The 23,914-nt window shown below is 35.6% G+C and overlaps 1 protein-coding gene across 1 annotated transcript in view; it reads left to right on the forward strand.

Annotated features, from left to right (window-relative positions):
- Positions 1-3,901: 3,901 nt before the first annotated feature.
- Positions 3,902-23,914, forward strand: part of LOC150095961 (fatty-acid amide hydrolase 2-like) — a 115,139-nt gene continuing 95,126 nt past the window's right edge. The window contains 2 exon segments of the mRNA XM_090409575.1: positions 3,902-4,081; positions 23,167-23,386. Of these exon segments, the coding sequence (XP_090265701.1) occupies positions 3,902-4,081; positions 23,167-23,386 (400 nt within the window).

Raw genomic sequence — 23,914 nt, forward strand, 5'->3', positions numbered from 1 at the left:
CCAGAGTATTCCACTCCAGAAAGAATCATCCATGAAATATATTCCTCATCAGGAATCTGATAAGTGTTACTAACCAGAACGAAAAACAAAAACATATATACAGTAGAATCCTCTTATTGTGATCGCGAATAATATTATCGATCGGCTAATGTTATCAAAATCAGTCGGTCCCAAAATACGCCATTTAAAATGAATTAAAAATAATCCGTCTATTATCATCAAAGTTCCGGTTATTGTTATCAAATGCTCGAATGTTAAGCCTTTTGCTTCTCAGAATTCTAAGAAATATAGTTTAATCAGGAGAAAATTTGACAAAGAGCATTTGTCGAAATCTGACGTTTTTGTTAATCTTCCTTTAATCTTATTCTTCCGTAAATCTTATATCTTCCAGGGAAATGCAGGTGGATAATCTTAATTTTTTTTAATCTTAACCTTCCGTAAATCTTAACTCTTCCAGACAATGCAAGGGAAGGGGGGGGGGTTATATATATAGTCTGTGATTTTTCGAGTTCATTTTCGTGCTCTCTCTTTCAGTAAGTGAATTTGACTTTAAGTGCCCATTAAAACAGCCCTTAATATTATGGGAGAAGCAAATAAAAAATGTAAAGATTCATCTTTTCGAGAAACACAAAGAATTTTGGACTGCTATGATAAGTTGCCTAAAATGAATCAGCGTAGTGGGGCTATACATTTAAAAATTTCACAACCACTCCTGTGTAAGATCTTAAAAAACAGATCAAACATTGAAACTTCAACTTGTAATGCTGAATCAAAATAAAGCTTACAGCATTAAACATACTTTTTAGCTTTCAGTTATTCAGCTACTCGGAAGCCTACGGATTTGGTTCTGGATCTCATTCTCCAACGCTCACTTCATCTTAAAGAAACAAAAGTGGCCATTTTCTGAATAACAGTCTGCTGCTGAGTAAATCATCCTAATTTTTCACAAAATGCCATAACTTTATGACAGCCTATGCTGATGATATTTCCATTAAGAGAAGGATTTCTCCAACATTGAAGCTGTTGTTATGGTGGTGAACGAAGGCATTGGGTCTGTGTATTGTCTGTAAATTGCACTTTCTTATGCCTGTTTACCTCGTTGAATGAAAAACATCCAATCTCATTTCAAACTGTCTAACGCACCTTCGCGAAAAAAAAAAAAGGTTCTTTACTTTCTCCTGTAATTTGAGTTTTAACTTTCTGTTTCAACTAAGATGTCATGTAAAGGATAAATATTTAATTGTTTATGTTCTTTAAAAGTTGCTCATCCTTCATCTTCAGCCTTTCTATTTTCTTAATGGAGAAATTGAAAAATTATCAAAAAAGAAGTTTTGCCTTTAGAAAACTCTGATTGGAAGAGGGGGGATTGAGAAGAAAGATTATCTCATAGTTTTAAAAAGTTGGCGAAACCAAGTTCCTCATCAGATCGAGTAAGAGGCTGAATGAAAGTTCGGAATGAAAACTACATGCAATAATATTTCAGAATTGTTATATTTAGGGTGTATTGGATTATGGCAGCTTAGTGCTATGTATGTAAACATTTCCACAAACCTACACAGACCAGTGTTTGGGATTATCATAAAAATAAAAAATCACAATATCTTCTTGTATAGTGAGCAGCAGAAACACTGTCCAATAGCCTATTCGATGATTTAACCTATTGGTGAAATAAATGAATCCCACTAAGAGAATTTACACTGTCACTCCTGAATTCCAAATGTTTCTTAATGTATTTAAGTTGTAAATTAATTTGAACGCCAGCGTGAGTCCAACCTACCTATGGGATGGAGGTAGTAACTTGAAAAACGTCAGAGTGTAGTCTTAAGAACAGGGTTTCCAGATTGTCCAATCCTTAGTCTAGCTATCGTTCTGATATATGAAAAGTTTACTTTTCATATGTGGGAGTCTCAAAGAACTTAGATAAAAAAAATAATAATATAAAACAAACAATCTTTAAATTTAAATATATTAGGCATCCTCGTATTCTCATATCCTCACTCAAAATCTGTGTAGCTCAGTGGAAGTGGTGCTTGCATCCATTGCACTAGGGCGCCTGAATATCGACTAATAGTTCAAATCCAGTTACCGACTGGAGAAACTTTTTCTAATCCTTTCTTCGTCAGGTTCCCGAGTTAGTTGATCTCTGGCACAGGCAACAGGGGTTTTTCTCCCTGAAACTCATGTTTTTTCCCCGTAAACTCAAGAAAATTTACTCTAGGACCCACATTATTTCATACTGTAACACATTCTGTTGGGGTTAGGTACCAAGAGATGGCTGCACTTGTTTGCTGGTATCTTCATCAGTAGCCGCCTATAATTAGTGATAGCCATGGGCCAGCTATCTCTGACTGGCTACCAGTGGAGATTAAACTGCCCACTACTCTTCAAACGCTAGATAGAGTAAAAGGCCTCGCCTACCTACCCTATAAGGGGAATAAAAGGCGTTAGCTAATTTTTTTCGAAAAAGAAAAGTGAAATTAAAATAATGATAAAATATAAAGTAATTCCATTCCATTACATGCCCTCCATTTATCTCCTCGCAAGCCATCCTTTCATGCATATTCTCAGAATGTTATTATTTTATTTTATTATTTCGTGACATCTCCAAGGAGTCCATAGACTCATCGAGGGTGGGCACCAGCTCTACAAATCTCAGTCTCCACCACTTAACTCACCAACTACACCAACCGACCGCTACTACCATCACCTCCACTAGTATTTTTTTGTCTGTAAATTGCGTGTGTTGTGAAGGGTGATTTGTCTGTATGAAGATTGGAAAACCCGAGTTTCCGGAAAAAAAAAAATGCTACCTCCCTATGAATTAGGTTACCCCACATTCAATTAAAGAAGAAAAAACATATAAAGATTCCTCCCGTCACTACGAAATGAAGCTTATTAGCTCTTTATATTTAAGTAACTTAATGGTTGCACCTGTTTGGAAACTCGTATAGCACAGTATATAAGTTCTTTTCGCTATACTCTTTGTTTGGTATTAATTGGTCTAGCTACTCACTGATGAAGCCTCAAAAAAGGCTGAAACCGATCTGGGTAGTGACCTTCCACCATAATGTAATAACAGCATACATTTCCTAGGAAATGTGTTTTTACATTATAGGAAATACATAAGAATAGCGCTCAGAACTTCACCACCTTTGCTACGAGTTGTCCGGTATTGTACTACGTACTAGGGTCACTTGCATTAGCTCACGCTAGTGGTCGCCGATACTTTATAGTTTACTATATTCGGCAAGAAACTCTCTGATTCCAATCTTTGAGTTTCTATTCGGTTTTAAAACAATGTGGGATTTAATATCCCCTTAATTTAAATAATGTTTATATCGCCGAAATGAAGCTTATTAGCTCTTTATATTTAAGGAACTTTGTCCTTTTACAATCTAATGGTGCAACGTACCGTGGTTGCGTTATGGAGGCGCTTAAGTTAATTAGGATAATTTAGACACTTATTTAATTAGAATTTGATTGTAATTTTGTTATTAATTTAAGGTTTTCTTAAAGTTATATAATGATTTATATGACCGCACATTCCTATTATTATCGTTTTTTTAAATTAATTAATTGAATTTTATTTATTAATTTATTTTTGTCACTACAGTGATTTGGAGCAGAAAATGCGGATTTTTAAGATTATGTATTAAATCCAAGGTATAACTGATAATTGCTATAGTTACCTCGTTTGATTTTGCGTGTTGCATTTACTTTCTCACGTGCTTTGCAATCAGTTACTTGCTAAGGGCGCCTTGTAAGCCGGGAACCTGTTCAGTGTTTACGTTGAGGAAATCATATAAAATTAGCGAGAGAATACTCTATTGCAGCATTATAAATTTTCTCATAAAAAGTACAATTTGATTATTCTTAAGTAATTAATTAAAACGGTTAGAAAATGGCAGTTATCAGAGCTTTATATTTTATATATATGCGCTTCATGATGAAGGTGTTTGATTTTTGTACTGGTATGGTACTAAGTTGTTGGTATGGAGAATCAAAGGCGGTTTCTCCAGTTAATGATCCTCTTCTCTTAGTATCTGCTGAGCAGTTGGCTGCAAAAATTAGAAAAGGACAGGTAGGAGCTTATTTTAACAACTTTTAATTGTATGTGAATTGCATTACTAGTTTACACAATAATGAAACTTGCTATTCTCCGTAATTAAAATTAGTTAAAATTTTAAAATTAGTTAAAATTATACACACCTCTGCGATGACCTCCCAGGACTCATCGCGGAGAACCCAGTTCACATACAGGCCCACCACACCACACCACACCACATCACATCACTAATATGCTTCATATGGCAACTCCATGTGAAGGGAGCTTGTGCAGTAGTGTTGTATTAAAAGTTAGAAAACTTGTGTGAATATATGGTCCTATCCTACCATGTCAAGTGTCTTCATGCACGAGAATAGGGAGTGTTATGGATCTTTATATATGGAGACCTTCATAGTTTTGAACCATGTATATCGCTTTCTTTTGCTTTCCCACTAATAAATCTTTTTGAAGACTTTCATGACGTAAAAATTATCACTAAAAACACGCATACTAACCAGAGTGATAAGTTTTAATACGCAAATATTTCATCCCAAGTATCTTGGGACATCCTCAGTACAGTAATTCAAACAATACTAGAATAACATACAGTTAGGGTGCATGATTACTGAGGATGTCCCAAAATACTTGGGATGAAATATTTACATATTAAAACTTATCACTGTGGTTAGTATGTGTTAGTAGTGTCCAACTTCATTTCTCATCATTTAGAGCCAGGAAATCTTCAGTTCTCTTCTATATGTCCATATCTCAAAAGTGTCAATACTGCTATCTTTTTTTTTTTTTTATTGTCCATGTTTCTGTTGCATAGAAGTAGACAGAATAAAGCATATAATCATTCTTAATCTATTTTTTTCTTTTTTATTTCTCTTGATGCAAGTATGGTTATCATTCTGTTAAAGGCTGATTTTATTTGTTGTTCTTGTAATCTGTGTTTTGTATTTTCCATCCTTTGTAATTGAATACCCTTAAATAAGTGTGACATTTGGCTTGTTCTATAATTTCGTTTTCTGCTTTGATTTTTAACTTTGGGATATATTTTTTCTCTGTTTATTATCATAACTTTAGTTTTTTTGGAATTTAATGTAAGGCCAATATTTTTTCCTCTTTATATTTGTTTGCTCTATTAATTTGCAGGTCCCTCCCTCAGCAATCAAACAGTATATCATTTGCGTAATAAAAATTATATTTCTTCTTCATATTTCTCCTCCTTCCATGCTCTCAAAAATTTCTTTACTATAGAAATTGAACAGAAGTTGAGAAAGAAGCATGCAACCATCTATGAAAAGTTTGCAACATTTCCTTTTGTTTTTATGTTTGCAGTTTAGTTCTAATATATGGGATATTAGTCTTATGTTATTGATGCCTTTACTTTTCTTTACTAATGCTACCATTGATTTTTTATAGTGAACACTATCAAATGCTTCATTATAATATCTAAAACAAAGATTTTTTCATATCCAAATTTCTTTCTGGTATCATTTTTATATTGAAGATGCCCTCTCTTGCTCCTCTGTTTCTCATAAATCCACTTTGGATGTTCTTTATTTCATTTGCTATATATATATATATATATATATATATATATATATATTTTTTTTTTTTTTTCAGTATAATTGATGATAGCAATTTTATTACGTGGTTCATTAGGCTTAATGTTAAGTAATCTTTATAGTTAGCTGTCCCAGCCCTTTTCAGGATGTTTATAAAGATAGAATTCCTGAGTTCATCATGAACAGATTCACTTTCATATACAGGGTGTTCGGGATAAATTTGACAGTTTCGTAAGGAAAAAGAAAATCTTCTTTGTATCTATTAAATTTAATGAATTGACAAAAAAACATTACAGGCAGAGTTAATTACAATACTATCAACAAGATTTACTCAAAATAACCACCATTAGCATCGATCACAGCTTCAATTCTGCTTCGGAACCTCGAACAAGCTGATGCTACAGTCTCCCTGGGAAGGGCCGCAAAAACTGTTTTAATTTTATCCATTAACTGGGCTTTTGTATTACTGGAAGTGTGATTGGTGTCTTTTTCAACTGTGCCCCATACAAAATAATCCATGGGGTTAAGGTCTGGGGAGTTTGGAGGCCAAACATTTGGACTGGTGAAGTCGTAGAAATTTTCAGACAACCATTTTTGACTTTTCCCAGAGGTGTGGCAAGGGGCCGAATCCTGCTGCCATACATACGGCCTACCATTGGCTACCCTTGTTATCCAGGGCTTGACTACAGTTAGCAACTCCACGAACAAAGCCCGAATTCCAATGCCAGGGTTCTTCAACACCTGTTCCTGCAGATTTGCGAGGAATTCTGCTGTACGAACGCAATCAGATCGTCTTCTAGGGATCTTTCTTCTTGCTACATCCTCGTAGTCACCATTGCAAGTCTCTAGTTCATGCCTGATTGTTTTTACTGTATTCAGGGAGCATTGGGCAGCAGTCGTGATATCCTTATTTTGATGGCGGGCACGAATCATCATGATACAAGTTATTCTCTTCCATGATTCAGGTGGGTTCCAGCTATCCATCCTTTCTGACATCTTGTATATGAATGAAGAACGGTCCAAACTTTTAAATGAAGAGAAGTGTGTGTTAATACATGTAACTTACGGAAAAATATAATTAATTATAAATATGTCAAATTTATCCCGAACACCCTGTATATATTGTTAAATAATTTCCTTAACTTTTCTATTCCACTTTCTTCATAGGCTTTTGGCCTATGAAGCATACTTGCTTCATAGGCTATGAATGTCATCTTGACCTGGTTTCCAGTCTTCATTTGCTTTATAGTTTTTAATATTTCTTCTTTTAGTATTAGAGGACCATCTGTGAGATTTTTAAACTTTGGTATTACTTTTCTCTCCCTTCCTCTCTTCAGGTATGAAAGCATTTGAAATGTACTGAACCCACCGATTCTTCATTTCTTCAGTTTCAAATAACATTTCACCATCATTGTCTTGATTGAAAAGTTCTCTAGATTTGATTTTTTTTTTTTTTTTTTTTTGTACCTTTCAAGTTTGTTGTTTTATTTTTAGGTTTTCTATTTCCTTACACTTGTTATTAAGCCATGTTTCTTTAGTCTCTCAGCATGCTTTCCTTATTGAATATTGTTTAAAGATTTTATATTTTGGTTTCTTTTTTTGCTTGTCTTTTGTTGGCAAACTTATTATACTTTCATTCATTCGTTCATGGTTTTCTTCTATTTTGAGTCTCTTTTGGGAATACAGTCATAGTCAGCATTTTTAACAATTTCCTTGAAAATTTTCCTATTCTTTTTTCATCTTCAGTTTATCCATTTCATGTTTAAATGAAACTTTCTAATGTGTTCAAAACAATATTTGAGTTTTGTTGCATATTTAGTTTTAATTGAGTCATTCTTTGTAATTGAAATCCAGACAAGGTTCTTTATTTCTGCAGTTAGTCTTCTTTAGTCTTAATTTTGAAATAGTTGGAATGTGGTCTGAGTATATATCTGCTTCTGGATATGTTTTTGTTTGAATTATTTCAAAATCTTTTTTCTAATGATTTGATAATCAGTTTGGTTTCTGATTTTACTATCTGGGCTTGTCCAGGTATATAATCATCTTTTTGGTTGTTGGAAGAGGGTATTTGTTATTTTCAGATTATTAATTTGCTTACAAAACTCAGTTAACCTTACACTTCTGTCATTCATATTACCAAGTCTTCCTGTGGTCCAACTTTTTGCATTTACGTCTCCCATAATGGTTGTGGTGCAATCTCTCGCTGTTTGTTTTATAAACATTTGTACCTCCTCATAGAACTCTTTATCACAGTGGCTGTCAGTAGGAGCTTATACCTGAAGGATACCATTGGCAAAAGGGTTTCCTTCAATTTTGATTAATATAATTTTCGCACTTACAGGCTACTGTCCAAAAATACTTTTGGAAATTCCTTTTTTTCATCATGAGTCCAGCACCTCTTTTGGCTGTTTACTTCCTGCATAGATATAGTTACCTCTTCATCTTGTTTTGCTAACTCACATTAATCTCTATGTTCATATTTGTACTGTACAAAGGCTTAATAAAGGAGCAGCTTGCAACGTGATTTATGACTCCCCAGGACTCATCACAGAGATCACCTCCACATCTGCACTATTCCCACCATACTAGAGGATAAACATAGGTCAGTTGAGCATATATATATATATATATATATGCACGCATGCACACAGAGAGAGAGAGAGAAAGAGAGAGAGTGCCAGCAATATCAGCTCATATAAAGATTTCCTCACGATGAGAAGCAAACAGTTCTTTTCCATTCAAAGGACACAATGTTATATGGTTTTCTTCCACCTGTGCTATGTAGATACTTATTTCTAACGGTTATATGTGATATTATGTTCCTGTCCAGGTGTCTTCTCTCTCCAGAAGATCAAGTATCATGTGTCTCCTCCATGTCCTATTCTGCACCTCTCTGCTGCATTCTTCATATGAGAGATAGGTCCAGGTATATTTTTCATCCACTCCAGTCTTTGTCTTCTTCTCCTTCTCTTTCCCTCAACAGCTCCTTTGAGAAATGTCCATTGCAGGCAGTTATGGCTAAGAATATGTCCAAAATAGCTGACTTTTCTCTTTTTTAATTTCTTTTATCAGGCTTGTTTTCGCCTACCATTTGCACCTGTTCTAATTTATTTTTGGTATTTCTTTTTCTCTTGAAATTATCACGATTTTTGTCTTTTTAAAGTTGAAACTGAGGCCATACAGTTTGCTGCACTTGAGGATTGCATCTATAAAAATCTTGAGGTCATATTTGTTTCCAGCTAGAAGAATTGGAGAAGACAACACACAGCCTTGTCTCACACCTTTCTGAACTGGGAATTCTTCTGCGTCTGCATTTATTCTCAAAGATGCAGTCTGTTCCCAGTAAAGATTAGTTATTAGTCTGCCTTTTCTTTCCATGCCTATTTTTGAAAGTATTTTAATTAATTGCTCATGTTGAACATTGTCGAATGCCTTTTTGTAATCTATGAAGCAGAAGTACCTTGAAGCCACTTTGTGTATCATTTATTTCTGTGTTTATTTTTCTTTTATTTCTTTCAAGAATATAAGAGGACTTTTGATACTTGACTGATGAGGCTAATTGTACTGAACTCTTCACATCTTGTAGCTTTTGTTTTTTGGGGGGAGAATTGGAACAAAAATTGAGTGATTAATATCTAATATATGTGATATATGTTAGCAGTGGCGGCCGGGGAAATTTTAAGTGAGGGTGCTGCCTATACAAAATTTAAAAAAAAAATTATTTTTTATTTAATTATTTTTATTTAATTTTATATTTTATTTAATTATTAACTGAGAAGAGACCTCCACATAGCCTATAAAGGAATGTGGAGAACCGACCAGGGCTTCTGACCTAATGTTCAATCCTCACCTTCTCGTGGTGCACCCTGTTAGGTATCTACCCGAATACTGAACGAACGAGGATGGGCTGGCAATTTGGGATTTAGCCGACCAAATTGTCTTCTTTTTGGCTTAAACCACAATCTTAAATGATGGTACAACATGAATGAATTTCATGCTGGCTAGGGCATTGCCCGTTTAAACAAGACCCCCCTCCCCATTGTTTTCACCAGGGTGAACAGCGAAAAGTCAGCTACTGGAACAAATCCTAAAACACACCCCAACTAAATATCACCAGAATTGAAGATCGGTACTGTCAACACAAGAAGCCTGAATGGCAAAGAAATGGAGCTAGCTAAGGAATTAGATAAGTACCAGATCAACATAATAGGGGTGACTGAAACAAAAAAGACAAAAACTGGTGAGATCTTTCTGAGCAATAAATACAAAATGTTATATTCAGGCAATGACAATCAACGAAAAGAAGGGGTAGCCATAGTATTCAGCTCAAAATACGAGGCTAATCTTGAATGGCAGGCAATTTCAAGTAGAGTGAAGTGGGCAAATATCAGAATGGGGACTCTGGACAACGAGACTTATTTTTTCCTATGGTCCCACAGACGGTTCTCCTAAGGTAGAAGCGGAGGAATTTTTTGAGGCTTTAGAAAAAGCAACTGACACAATGAAAAATGAAACATTGGTCCTTGCTGGGGATCTAAATAGCGGAGTAGGAAATGACTGTCAGATATACAAAAATATTTTGGGAAAATTTGGAAAAAAGAGCAAACCTAATAATAATGGCAAATACTTGTTGGATTTCTGCTCAGGACGTGGACTGGTTATTACTACCACCACTTTCCAACATAAAAATGTGCACAAATTCACATGGAGAGAAGAGGCAATGAATAAGAAAAGTCTCATTGACTATATTATTGTTGATTGTGATGTTTTCTCTCTGGTGCAGGACACTAGAGTGTACAGAGGATTTGAAATTGGAATTAATCACCATTTAGTGTTGAGCAGGATAAAATTGAATTTCATATTGAAAAGAAGAACATGTAAGAAAGTTTTAAAGCAAATAAAAGTTGAGAAGCTCTCAGATGCGAACTGTAGACTAAAATACACAAAGCTTATTGAAGAAAAAATGAAAGAGTTTGAGAACAGGAACAACCCTTGGAGATTCAGTGGCAAGCTCTGAAGAAAACATTGATTCTGCCTGAGAGGCATGTGGTCAGGTTGTCTGCAAGGAAAGAAAAATCAGAACTCCCTGGTGGACACAGGAAGTTAAAGAGGCAGTGAAGGAAAAGAAGAAAGCATATCAAAAGTTCCTGGCAAATAAGTCAGCTTGTGCTCTTAGAGAATACAGAGACAAATGTAAGAAAGCTAAATACTGTGTAAAACTAGCTAAACAAAAGTCATGGGAAGACTTTGGTAAGAACATAGAAAATAAATATCAAGAAGGTGGCAAGATATTCTGGAGGTTGTTGAAGATGCTCAAAAATGGAGGAAAGAGTGCTGTAAAAGGAATTAGAGATGATAAAGTGATATGAAAACTGGAGAAAAAGATATCCTTGAAGTATGGAGTAATTACTTCGAAAAATTGCTAAATGAAACTAGCAGTGATGACAGCACAGTGATAAAAAACACTGACCAGGCATGCAATCAGGAATACATATCCATGCCTAAAGTAGAAAAAGCCATCAAAGGCTTGAAATGTGGAAAGGCAGCAGGAGTAGATGATATTTGATCAGAAATGCTGAAGCATGGTGGTATTAAAGTCTTACAGTGGCTGCACTGCATAGTTCTGAGGTCTTGGACAGAAGGACGAATTCCAGATGATTGGAGTAGAGCTCTCATAGTACCCATATATAAAAAGGGAAATAAAACTGAATGTGAGAATTACAGAGGTATTTCTGAGTGTTCCTGGTAAGATTAATGCCAGTATACTTCAGAAACTGTTGAGAAGGATTGTGGAAGAGAAGCTTGGTGAAGAACAAGCTGGATTCAGGCCAAATTGAGGCTGTAATGATCAGATATTCACTTTACTACAAATAACTGAAACGTCATGGGAATATAACAAAGATCTCTGTTTGAGTTTTGTAGATCTGGAAAAGGCATATGATAAGGTGCTAAGAGAGAAGGTATTGAATACGCTACAGTTATATGGTGTCAATGGGTCATTATATCAAGCAATACTTAGTCTTTATTTGAGATGTAAGTCAGCAGTTAGAATTGAAGGAAGTACAGGGAGATGGTTTAATGTTAAATCTGGTGTCAGACAAGGATGTACATTTTCATTATCTATATGGATTACATTATGAAGGAAAGTAGTATTAAACCTGATATCAAAATTAGAGATGTTAATGTCAGCTCCTTGCTTTATGCAGATGATGTTATACTTCTAAATAAATCCGCTACAAGTCTGCAAGATTCCCTGACTAAATTGAATAACTGTTGTGATAGATATGGTATGAAGGTCAGCAATAACAAGACAAAGATAATGAAAATAGGCAGAATCGTTGAACATGTCAACTGCTTTGTGAACGGAGAACCTGTACAACAAGTAAAGCATTTCAGCTACTTAGGCACGATTTTTTAGTGAAGATGGTAAATTAAATATGGAAATAGACAACAGAATCAATAAAGCTGGTATAGTAGGAAGTCAATTGAATAAATTCATATGGAATAAGAGAGAAATTAGTCGGAACACTAAATTAGCTATATACAAGACAGTGCTCAAACCAGTTTTAACTTATGGATCTGAGAGCTGGGTCAGAAGTAAAACACTTGACCAAAGACTAGAGACTGCAGATATGAGACTCCTGGGAAATATTAGGGGCGTGAACAGATGGCATCAATGGCAATATCATATTAAAAATGAGGATATTAGGAAAGAACTTGACATTGTCAGTATCCAGGAATGCGTTAGCAGAGCTAATCTCAGGTGGTATGGTCACTTAACAGAATGGGCGAGGAAAGATTAGCCAAACAAGTGTTCTCTGCCATGTTGGCAGGAAAAAGACCCAGAGGAAGACCAAGATATAGTGGATTGATACACTAAAAAGTGCCTTAGAAGATTGATATATAAATATAAGATCTGACAATGTTGTAGCTTTGACAGGTAACAGATTGATTTGGCAGAATATTGTAGGTAGGAAGTTAGTAATGATGTGAATTTTTCATGTAGTACTATCATATCCTGTACACCCACTTGAGGGTAAATGTCAGGAATTTGATGATGATAATTATTTTTTTTCTAATTAGTAACCAATTTATTAATAAATAAATTTGTAGGTTTATTTATTAATAAATTGGTTACTGATTGGTAAAAAAATAATTTTTTTATTTTGTATAGGTAGCATCCCCCACTTAAAATTTCACTGGCTGCCACTGTATGTTAGTCAATCTCCAAATTTCTATGAAATGACTAGTTTCTTTATCTATAAAAATTTTACCCTCTGAATTATTTTTATTACAATGTCAAAAATTTGATCTGTAGAGCCCTGTGAAGTACAGAGTATAGTAGACAGATCTCCTTAATAAAATAGGAAATAAAATTTGAAATTTGAAGTATATTAAAACAGGTATTGAATGAAAATCAGAATACAATTTACTGAATTTTTTACCTGTGAAGTGGGATATTTATTAAAATTACTTATTTTATGATTTCGAAGTCATCAAAGTTATATTGCAGCGTGTATTTAAAGCCTTGAGACTGCAATTCCTTTGACTGCAATTCCTTTGAATATTGAGAGAGCCAATCTTGTTTATTTTATGTATCTTTTACTGACTACTACATTATATATAAATAGCAAGAGATCATCATCATCAGTCCTTCATGAAGTCCTAAAATTCATTGTAGGAGATCCTATCTATTACAGGTACATCATACCATGCCTTGAACTCATCCACTGTTTCTTCATTCAAGCTATTCTAGTGGCAACCCACCCCATGTTCTACTCTCCAAGCAAGAACCTCCCATGATGAGTCTTTTGACTCCATGGAGGCCTGAATAATAATAATATAATAAATGAAGCCTTGGAGATTCACTGGCAAATCCTGATGAAAACATTGATTGATTCAGCCAGAGAGGAATGTGGTGAGATTGTAAGTATAGAAAAATCAGAACCCCATGGTGGACTCAGGAAGTTAAAGAGGCAGTCAAGGAAAAGAAGAAAGTGTATTGAAAGTTCTTATGAAATCATTTAGCTTGTGCTCTTAATACAGAGTAAAATGTAAGAAAGTGAAGCACCGTGTAAAACTAGCTAAACAAAAATCATGGGAATACTATGGTAAGAACATAGAAAATAAGTATCAGGAAGGTGGCAAAATATTCTGAAGGCTATTGAATAAGCTTAGAATTGAAGGTATGAGTACTGTAAACAAATCAGAGATGATAAAGGTGACATGAAAACTGAAGATAAAAATATCTAGATGTCTGGAGTAATTACTTTGAAAAATTGCTAAATGAAACAAGCAGAATCAGCATGGTGGTAGAAACTCCAAACAGGAAAGTTTTCATATCCCATACTTGAAGTAGAAAAAGTCATCAAAAACCTGAAATGTGGAAAGGCATCTGGAGTAGTTGAAATTGACCAGAAATGCTCAAATATAGAGGTATCAAAGTTTTACAGTGACTGCACTGCATAATTCAGAAGGCCTGGTCAGAGGGTCGAATTCCAGATGATTGGAGCTCTCATAGTACACTTATGTAAAAACGGAACTAGCATTGTATGTGAGAATTATTGACTGTCTTGATAAGATTTATGCAAGTATACTTGAAAAATGGCTAAGAAAAATTATGGAAGAGAAATTTTATGAAGAACAAGTTAAATTCAGGCCTAATAGAGGTTGTCAGGATCAGATCTTCACTTTAAGACAAATTGTTGAGAAATCTTGGGAATATAACAAGGATTTGCTGATCTAGAAAAGTCATATGACAAGATTCCAAGAGGAAAGCTCTTCAAAAAACTCCAGTTATATGGTGTAAATGGGACATTATATTGAACAATACATAATTTCTATTTAAGCTGTAAGTCAGCAGTTAGAATTAAAGGCGGTACAGGCAGATGGTTTGATGTTAAATCAGCTGTGTGACAAAGGTGCACATTATCGCGATTGTTATTCAGTATCTATATGGATCACATTATATGTTAATCTTAACTCTTTACTTTATGCAGATGATGTTATACTGCTGAATAAATGCAGTAGAAGTATGCAAGATTCCCTGACTAAATTGAATAACTGTTGTAATAAATTTGGTATGAAAATCAGCAATGACAAAGACAATGAAAATAAACATTGAAAACATCGCACTGTATTCCAAATGAACTTATAGAACAAGTAAAACATTTCAACTATTTAGGTACACTTTTTTTTAGCAAAGATGGCAAATTAAATGTGGAAATAGACAACAGGAAGTCAGCAGAATAAAACATTAAATTAGCTGTATACAAGACCGTGTCCAAACAAATTTGAACTTACGGATCTGAGAGCCTAGTTAGAAATAAAACACTGATCAAAGACTGAAGACTACATATATGAGAGATCTCAGAATGATTAGGAATGTGAAATTCCCATTGGTGTACCATAGGACATCAATGGGAATATATTAAAAATGAGGATATTAGGAAATCACTTGACATTATTAGCATTCAGGACTGTGTTAACAGTGCTTACCTCAGGTAGAATGGTCATCTAGACAGGATGGGAGAGGAAAGAATAGCAAAATAACTGTTCTTTGCCAGGTTGGCAGGAAAAAAACCAGATGTAGGTTGACTGATCCAGTGAAAAGCACCTTAGAAGACAGAAATGTAAGATCTGATAATTCTGGAGTCTTGACAGATAACAGGCTAATTTTAAGGAAAATTGTCAATTGGAAGTTAGCAATGATATAACTTTTTCATATGTTACTATCATAATATGAACAGCTACTGCAGAGGATATAGTTGAGATATTTAATGAGCAGTTCATAATGGTCTTTTATTATTGTGCATGTGACATCATGGAGAGAGTTTGAGAGCAGTGGATGATGAGGTCCTCCTCATCATCTGCTGATTGTAAGCAAGATGTATATGGGGAATTGAGCAAACTTGATGTTAAGAAGGCTGTGGGACTTGATAATATATCACCATGTATTTTGAAGGAATGTGCCACGGAGTTGACATCTGCCTTGATATATTTATTTAGTATAAATCTTACATTAGGTCAAGTTCGAAAGGAGTGGAAGGAAGGCAAGATTGTGCTGCTTCACAAGGGAGATGACAGAAACTCACGCATCAAATCATAAGCCTATGTGTCAGTTATTTTGGTTAAGGTATTGGAGAAGCTGGTGGGAACTAGGATCCAGAATTGGGTTGACAACAATGATATTACCTTTGATGGACAGCATGGATTTTCTAAAGGGAGGTAATGTTTTAGTGAACTACTTATTACAATAAGGTGATGGCTTCATTGGACAAAATAGATGGATACATAGTAGTATGCTTAGATTTTGCAAAGGCCTTTGATAGATTACCACATGATAAATTGATAATCAAACTAGAGCAGATGGGATTGAATATTAAATTAGTGCATTGGATGAGACTGGCTATCTGATAGGTATGGATGAGCAATATCCCAGAAGAGGAAAGTCACTAGTAGTGTGTTTCATGGGTCTGTTTTAGAGCCACTGCTGTTTAACCTGTATATGTTAATGATATTAGGGAAGATTTGAGGAGGAGAGCAGATGTTGTCACCTTACAAGAAGACTTGAACAGATTGAGTGAATGGACACAGGAGTAGGGATGCCAGTTCGGTGTTGCAAAATGTAAGGTTTAAAATTTGGGAAACAAAGATGGAATGTAAAATTTACACTCGGCAGCAATATATTGTTGTAGGTGAAGGAAATAAGAAATCTTAGAGTGATGGTGAATGTTGTTATGTGCATCCAATCATTTTCGACGCTTGGTGATCTTGTGAACAAAGGCTCTCCATCCTACTTGGCCTCTTATCCTTTCTTTCAGTAATTGTAAGTTCAAGTTGGTAAGTTCTTTTATGTTGTCCACCCAACTCGTGTGTGGTCTTCCTCTTCTCATTCCCTCAATCTTCCCCAACATAACTGCCTTTTCCAATGATTCATCAGCTCGCATAATATGTCCAAAGTACCAGGTGATTATAAAATAATGTCAAGTATTCAGAGCCCTCTAGCGAGTATTGTATTGGATGAAACACGCCAATATTCGGTAGATGTACACAGGGGAACATTGGGATTCGATTTAACAAAAAAAAAAGTACCAAAAGTCACCAACAGGGGAAATTTTGGCACTGTTTACCGAGTAAAATGCATTAATTTGCATTATCGCGTTCTTGTGAGCGATCATGCAATAAAAGGAAAGCCTGTGAGATTTCTTATAATTCGTAGACGAACTGCTTTTTGATGCCTCTTACCTTACATGAGCGTGCTTTGTTAGTCAAACTCTATTATCAGCGGAACAATAATGCCAGTGCTTGTCCTCGTGATTTTCGGCATATGAAAAATTTACGAAAAGGACCGATTAGCGTAACAAACTTACGAAAAAACTGATTCGGCGATTTGAAACTACTGGAATTCTAGCAGTGCAGGTAGGCAGGGGACGCAAACCAATCAATCACCAACAAGTTGAACAAGTTGCAACTGCTATTGTGGAACAGGAGATGACGAATGTGCAGGGTACCAGCAGTGCATGAGAGAATATCCTGGCAAACGATATCGCATACACAATGTTGTGGAAAATCCTACATCAGATGTTGAAGTTTTACCCCTATAAAATCAGTCATGTTCAAGAATTGCGACCTGGTGATGTGACCACACAAATCGACTTATCTTTGAGATTCTTAGTGCGCATGGAAGTGGATGATGCATGGCCGTGGCAGATTTTATGGAGTGACGAAGCGCACTTTTATTTGAACAGCGATATTAACACACGCAACTGTCGCATTTGGCCTGTAACTAATTCGCACATGTGCGCAGATGCCTATCCACTTGCCCAAAGTCACAGTGTGGTGCGGATTTACGGCATCTTTTATCATCGGTCCATACTTTTACGAGGAAAATCGCCAAAATGGACCAGTGACCTGTTCCGTCAATGCTAACAGGTATGCCAATATGCTACAGAACTTTGTGGTTCCACAACTGCAGCAAAGAGGATGTCTCGATTCGACCATCTTTATGCAGGATGGTGCACGACCCCACATCGGACTTCAGGTACAGCATGTTTTGCAACAACATTTCTCTGACAGAAGAATCATTAGTCATGCATTTCCCATGCCATGGCCACTAAGTTCACCTGATCTCAATCCTTGTGACTTTTGGCTGTGGGGATTTCTTAAAAGCATTGTGTATCAAGGACATGTACCCGATATTCTAACTTTGAAAGATCGAATAATGTTACACGTGAGACAAATCAATTCCGATATGTTGCGAGCCACTGTGGAAAATGTCATGCACCGTATGCAGTTCCTGGAACATCAGTATGGTGGTCATATTGAACCTCATTTGTAATTAACAATTACAAATGAGGTTCAATATGTCTTGTTTTAGCAATCTACTCAACATTTTATGATAAGGCAACAAATGTATTGGATAAGAGAGTTTCATATACAGTGATATTCTTAGACATTGCAAAAGCATGCGACAGATTATCACATAAGAAGTTTTTTTGCATGGAGAGTTGTGAATGATTGGAATGCCTTGCCTGAGAGTGTGGTGTCTACAGAAAATTTGAATGTGTTTAAGGCAGGGTGTGATGAGCTGTGTATAACAAAGGGACCTCCTAGATGAGTCTTTGATTCCATGGAGTCTTAGGATAATAATAATAATATCCTGTATACCCCCCCCCCCCCCAAGGGTATATATCAGGAATTTCATGATAATAAAAAAGAGTAGGGCCCAAGAAAAGAACTTGGAGGATGCCACTGTTCATCTTCGTTTTCTGAGACACTGCTCCATCATGCATAATGTGCTGATATTGTTTATAAAAGTAATCTTCAATCCATCTAACCATCTGTTATCTAATCCCATCATTTGCAGCTTATACATCAACTTCTTATGTGATAATCTGTCGCATGCTTTTGCAATGTCTAAGAATATCACTGTATATGAAACTCTCTTATCCAATACATTTGTTGCCTTATCATAAAATGTTGAGTAGATTGCTAAAACAAGACATACCCTTCACATACTCATGCTGACTATCATAGAGAATCTTATGCCCATAAACCCTGTATTGTATTCCTAACCAATTTTTCCAACACTTTGACCACAATTGCAGATAGAAACCTGCCTATAATTGGAAATTTCTATCCTAGAACCATGGTTGTGGAGAGGTGTTATTTTGCCTCTTTCCACTCTCTACCACTTCACTACTGCAAAACTTTCATTAAATAACCAAGTCAAGGGCATAGCTAACTCTTCTGTACATTCTTTAAAAATATGTGATGATATGTCATCCATTCCCACAGCCTTATTAAGATCTAACCCAATCAATACTTGATACACCTCTGATTCTTTCAGCTTTAATTTTCCTAATCCTTCCTCCCTTCTACATGTTGCACAGCATCATTCACCCCAATATGACATACACTGATGAATTGCTCATTAAATAATTCCACTATATCATTTGCTATGGTTACTCTGCTACCATAACTATCCACCAAGTGTCAACCTGCTATAATTATTTTTCCTCTTTCTTGCTATATAACAAAAAAATTCTCTTGGATTTTCTTTGACCTGACTGGCCAATCTCCTCTAATATATTTTGCTTTTGCTTTTTTAACCATGCTTGTCATTTTTTTAGCCTGCAGTTTATATTCTTCATGCATCTGTTTATTACAAACTGTCTTGTACCTCCTCTATTACAACTTATTTTGTGACATTGCTTGCATGATTTCACTGTTCATCCATCTCACTCCCACTCTGTTTATTTGTTAACTCTTGATATGCAATTGTGCATTGCTTGTGTTACATATTGCCTTAATTTCCCATATGCTGTCAGCAATCTTTTCTGCACAATTTATGAGCCCAATATATTGATATGGAACTTCTCACAATCACCTATTTTATAGTTCCACACATAGACTTTCTTGATCACTTTTTCTTGTTTGACTACCTTCACGACCAACACCTCATGATCACTCTCACCAAAAGGTGGCAGTGTTAATATCTCATTCACAACCACATCCTAGTGAGGATATCACCAAATTCCAACACCGATAAACCTCATGTTGTTTCCATCACATGCAGTTTTAGATAGTTATCCTGCAAAAACTCAACAAATTCACTCCATGTTCCCATACACTAACTCCTCCTTCTAGTGCACATTCAAAATCTCCCATTAGGATCACCTTCCTTTTACATGACCAGCTAATTTTTCTAACATTTCACAATCAGTGCTCTCCATATTCCCTGGTATATAACAACATCCTATTAGATATACTATTCTATTGATCTTGATCTCAATATCACACCAAATAGCTTCAAAATCTTCACACATATTACTGTTATCCTCTACCACTCTTGAAGGACACAATTTTTCTGGTATCATTAACAGTACTCCCCTCCTCTCTTCACTTTCCTATCCTTTTGGAAAATTCTATAGCCTACTATTTCTAGTCATGACAGTATATCATCCTCAGTCAATGACATTTCACTTGTACCAATTATCTTTGGGCATACTAACTCAATTAATGCTACAAATTCAGCCCCTTTATTTCTGATACTCTGTGCATTAGTAGTATACATCATCACTCTACTCTCTCTGCTACTGTACCTCTCTCTTCTTTCTGACCATCCCCATTTCCCTGATCCTAACTTACTTTCATTCATAGACTTTTCATCCACACCTGTGACTTTTTTTTCCCCCTCAGAACTCTTTTCAAGATATCATTGCTCTGCAAATTTGGTGACTAAAGCTGCAGTAGTTTAAATGGAGCTGGATTGTGACCTTACAGGAAAACACTGTCTTTATTTCTGTTTGTCAGTGTTTCCTCATTGTTATATCCTTTTTATTGTGCTCTCTAAATTTTGGCATCTTGTTTACCATCATCCCTAGGTACTGTATTTTCTCCATCATTCCTAGGTACTGTATCTCCTCCATTTTCTTCTGTACGTTCCCATTAATTTAATGGGAATGTAATGCAACATTTCAATTTGTTTTCCAAATTGTACAACATCCTTCACAATGGATTGAAAACCTCATCTCAATTTTTTTCTCTTTTCTAGAGCATTCATTTCAAGTAATATTGCTATGCAACATTTTCAGCTTCTAATATCAACTGTAAGTATCTGGGAAAAAATTCCTACAGTGTGAATTTTTGTTGGTGGCATGCTTTGAAGCTATAGTTATTTGGCTATTCCAGTCTCCCATGAAGTGAAGAGATCAGTATATGTCTCAGATTGAGACATAGGTAAGTGATAACAAATACTGCAAGAGTTGAGTGTATTTGGCTGCAATTTAATAATTTTGTATTCAGTCCACTCATATCCATAACAAATATTCTTGTTCACCCTACTCATACATAGTCTGATTTCCTACAAAACTCCTATCATGTGGATATCAAATTCTATGAGTATCAGAATACTTAATCAGTGTTCATGAAGCAGATTAAATATTATTATCATTATTGCAGTAACCTCTGTGAAGTCAGCAGACTCATTGTGGGAGCCCTTAATTCATTTATAGTTCAACCACAGATGAGAGAACCCTCGACACTTCTGTGAATGACAGAAGAAGGTGAATCCATTTTGATAATGAATAATCAACCCATTTTGTGGGATGAGTGTTTATTATTGCACATCGGAAAATTAGCTTTTCTTTTATGAACATTCTAGTTTTTAAAGTGGTAACTATTTTGCTTGTATAACAGTTGGAAAATTTTACACATAGAGCACATGATTTCGCATCTTGGTTATGAATTCTTATATCCCATATTCTTTTTTTCCCTTCAACATGAATTGACTCTTCTCGGCACTCTGCCAGCTACTGTTCTCTCAAATGTGGGCAGACTATACTCTGGCAATGCATTCCACTCACCTATCCCTCTTCATGTAAAACTACTCCTCATACTCTTCTTCACCACACCTTTACACAACATTCAGGGATGGCCTCTCATTCTTCCCCTCTCACCCTCCATTCTTTTTATAATACTTTCTGTATTAATCTGGTAAAAGCCCGTCACCATCTTGATTGTCTTTATCATATCACCTCTTTTGCACCTATCTGCCAAACTTTGCAAATTACTCTGCATAACAACATTCCAGAGTCCTGATATTCATCTCTGGAGTCTCTCTAGTGTTCCACATCAGAAGGGAAACTGGGTGATCAAATTTGGAACTACCACTACTTATCTCTCCTTGTCACTGTACTTTTTATTACAGTAGCAATATGATGTGCAGTCTTTGCAACACCTGCAGTGTTTCCTTGAAATGTTAGTCTGCTGTCAACCATAAAACAAAGATCCCAAATCTCATCCACTTCCTGGAGCACAGTACAGTATAGTACACAGTCTTATATCTCTACACCCCAGAGTGCAGCATCTTGCATTTATTAATATTAAAACTATAATCCCCTACTCATTTGCTAAGCTAAAAGTCTATTCAAATCATCTTATAGAAAATTAACATCCATAATACTTTAAATTAAAGATCCCAAGAAATTATATACTTGGTTTAATCCTTTATCCAAGTGTAAGCAAACAAAGTTTGCTCCTGAAGTATTTTCAAGACTGGGGAAACTTGTGGTAAAGGTGGTATGACTTCATATCACTTACCTTAGTATCCCATAATGCAAAGCACATCTCCTTGTGGACATGTATAATGCTATGCATTATGGGAAGGGGGGGGGGTCACTACCCAGACCGGTTTCCCTGTTTAAGTGTGCAGGTTACCTCTCCAAAAACTCATGTGATCACTCTGATCACCCAACAGTGAGTGACCATTTAACTCAGCGGTGGCTCTGTTCAGTGACAGCTTCCCCTACCACCAAGCAAAACCGCTCATATTCCAGGAAAAACATCAACCAAGGAAGCCCTAATACAGGCCACCCCAAATGATCCAAATCCCTGAATGCTCAAAAGCTCCCTAAGGCAAAAACCTTAAGGGAGCAAAATCTCTGTTCCCCTGGAATCAAACCACCATGTCCCCAGCAGGATTTGAATCCACACTTATAGAAAATTAACATCCATAATACTTTAAATTAAAGATACCAAGAAATTATATACTTGGTTTAATTCTTTATCCAAGTGTAAGCAAACAAAGTTTGCTCCTGAAGTATTTTCAAGACTGGGGAAACTTGTGGTAAAGACAGCACTCTAGAGACCAAATATGGAAGTTTTTCAAGCCATTTCAAGAGTTCTGCTAAACAGAGTAATGGTCTCACATGGGGATAATGAAATTCATCTCCCAAATAAAGACAATCACAAACCCCCATGTCCCCAGCAGGATTTAAATCCACAGCCTATTGGTTAGAGAGTGGATATGCTTATCTCTCAGCCAACCAGGCCAGCGAGTTATCTATTTGTTCCTATAATGGAATGTTCAAATATTTTACTCTTTAGTTAGCTATCTCTTTCACTCTTTTCATCATTTGTTTTCATAGAGCATATTTCATTTCATTTCAGTGACTGATTAAAATCTAAATGAGATGGTTTCTTTCTTATTGATTTATCTCTTTTATTGTATTATCTTGTGAAGTATTCAGAATTTTGATCTTCTAGCTAAAGAGCAAAGACCTAGTTGAAGCTTATATTGCTAGAATTAAGGAAGTTCAGCCAGTTATAAATGCTGTAGTTGATGAAAGATTTAATGATGCCATTGAAGAAGCAAAGAAAGTTGATGAATTAGTCTTATCCCATGTGAAAACCGAAGATGAATTGGCAAGAGAAAAACCATTCCTTGGGTTGCCTTTTACTTGTAAAGAATCTGTATCTGTTAAAGGTAAAGTATCTTGCATACTCAGTTTTAATGCTTACACATGTAAATAAAATACAGTAGAGTCTTTTTTTCATATTTGTCTAGACCCAGGATGTTTTCAGTAAATGATAATTCAGTATAATCAGTGTGACTTCCCAATCATTACTGGATATAATTATAACCCAAATTTTTAAAACACTTATTATTCAGCAATTTAAATTATTTTTGAATACATATGGGTGAAATGTTGAGGGAATGTAAATTACAGAATATGGTGGATAGGTGGAAATGGGGTGTTATTGATAGATACATTTAAGTTAGTGAAGGGATTTTACTAGATTAATACAGAAAGTATTAAATACAGGTGTCCCTTGCTTAACGCAGGATTTGATTAACACGGCGAAATTAATTGCGGCAATCCCTTGATATGCGCTGCAAGAGTTTTGATTAATGTGCCTTTAACCCTGCGGAGCTCACAGCTGATCTGACAGATACATGCAAAATGTTGAATATAAATATTCTTACACAATTCAGTGTATAGCTTGGAGGTCA

This window comes from Typopeltis vanoorti, chromosome 19, assembly GCF_054136105.1.
Source record: "Typopeltis vanoorti isolate ZY-2024b chromosome 19, IOZ_Tvanoo_1.0, whole genome shotgun sequence".
Classification (NCBI taxonomy): domain Eukaryota; kingdom Metazoa; phylum Arthropoda; class Arachnida; order Uropygi; family Thelyphonidae; genus Typopeltis; species Typopeltis vanoorti.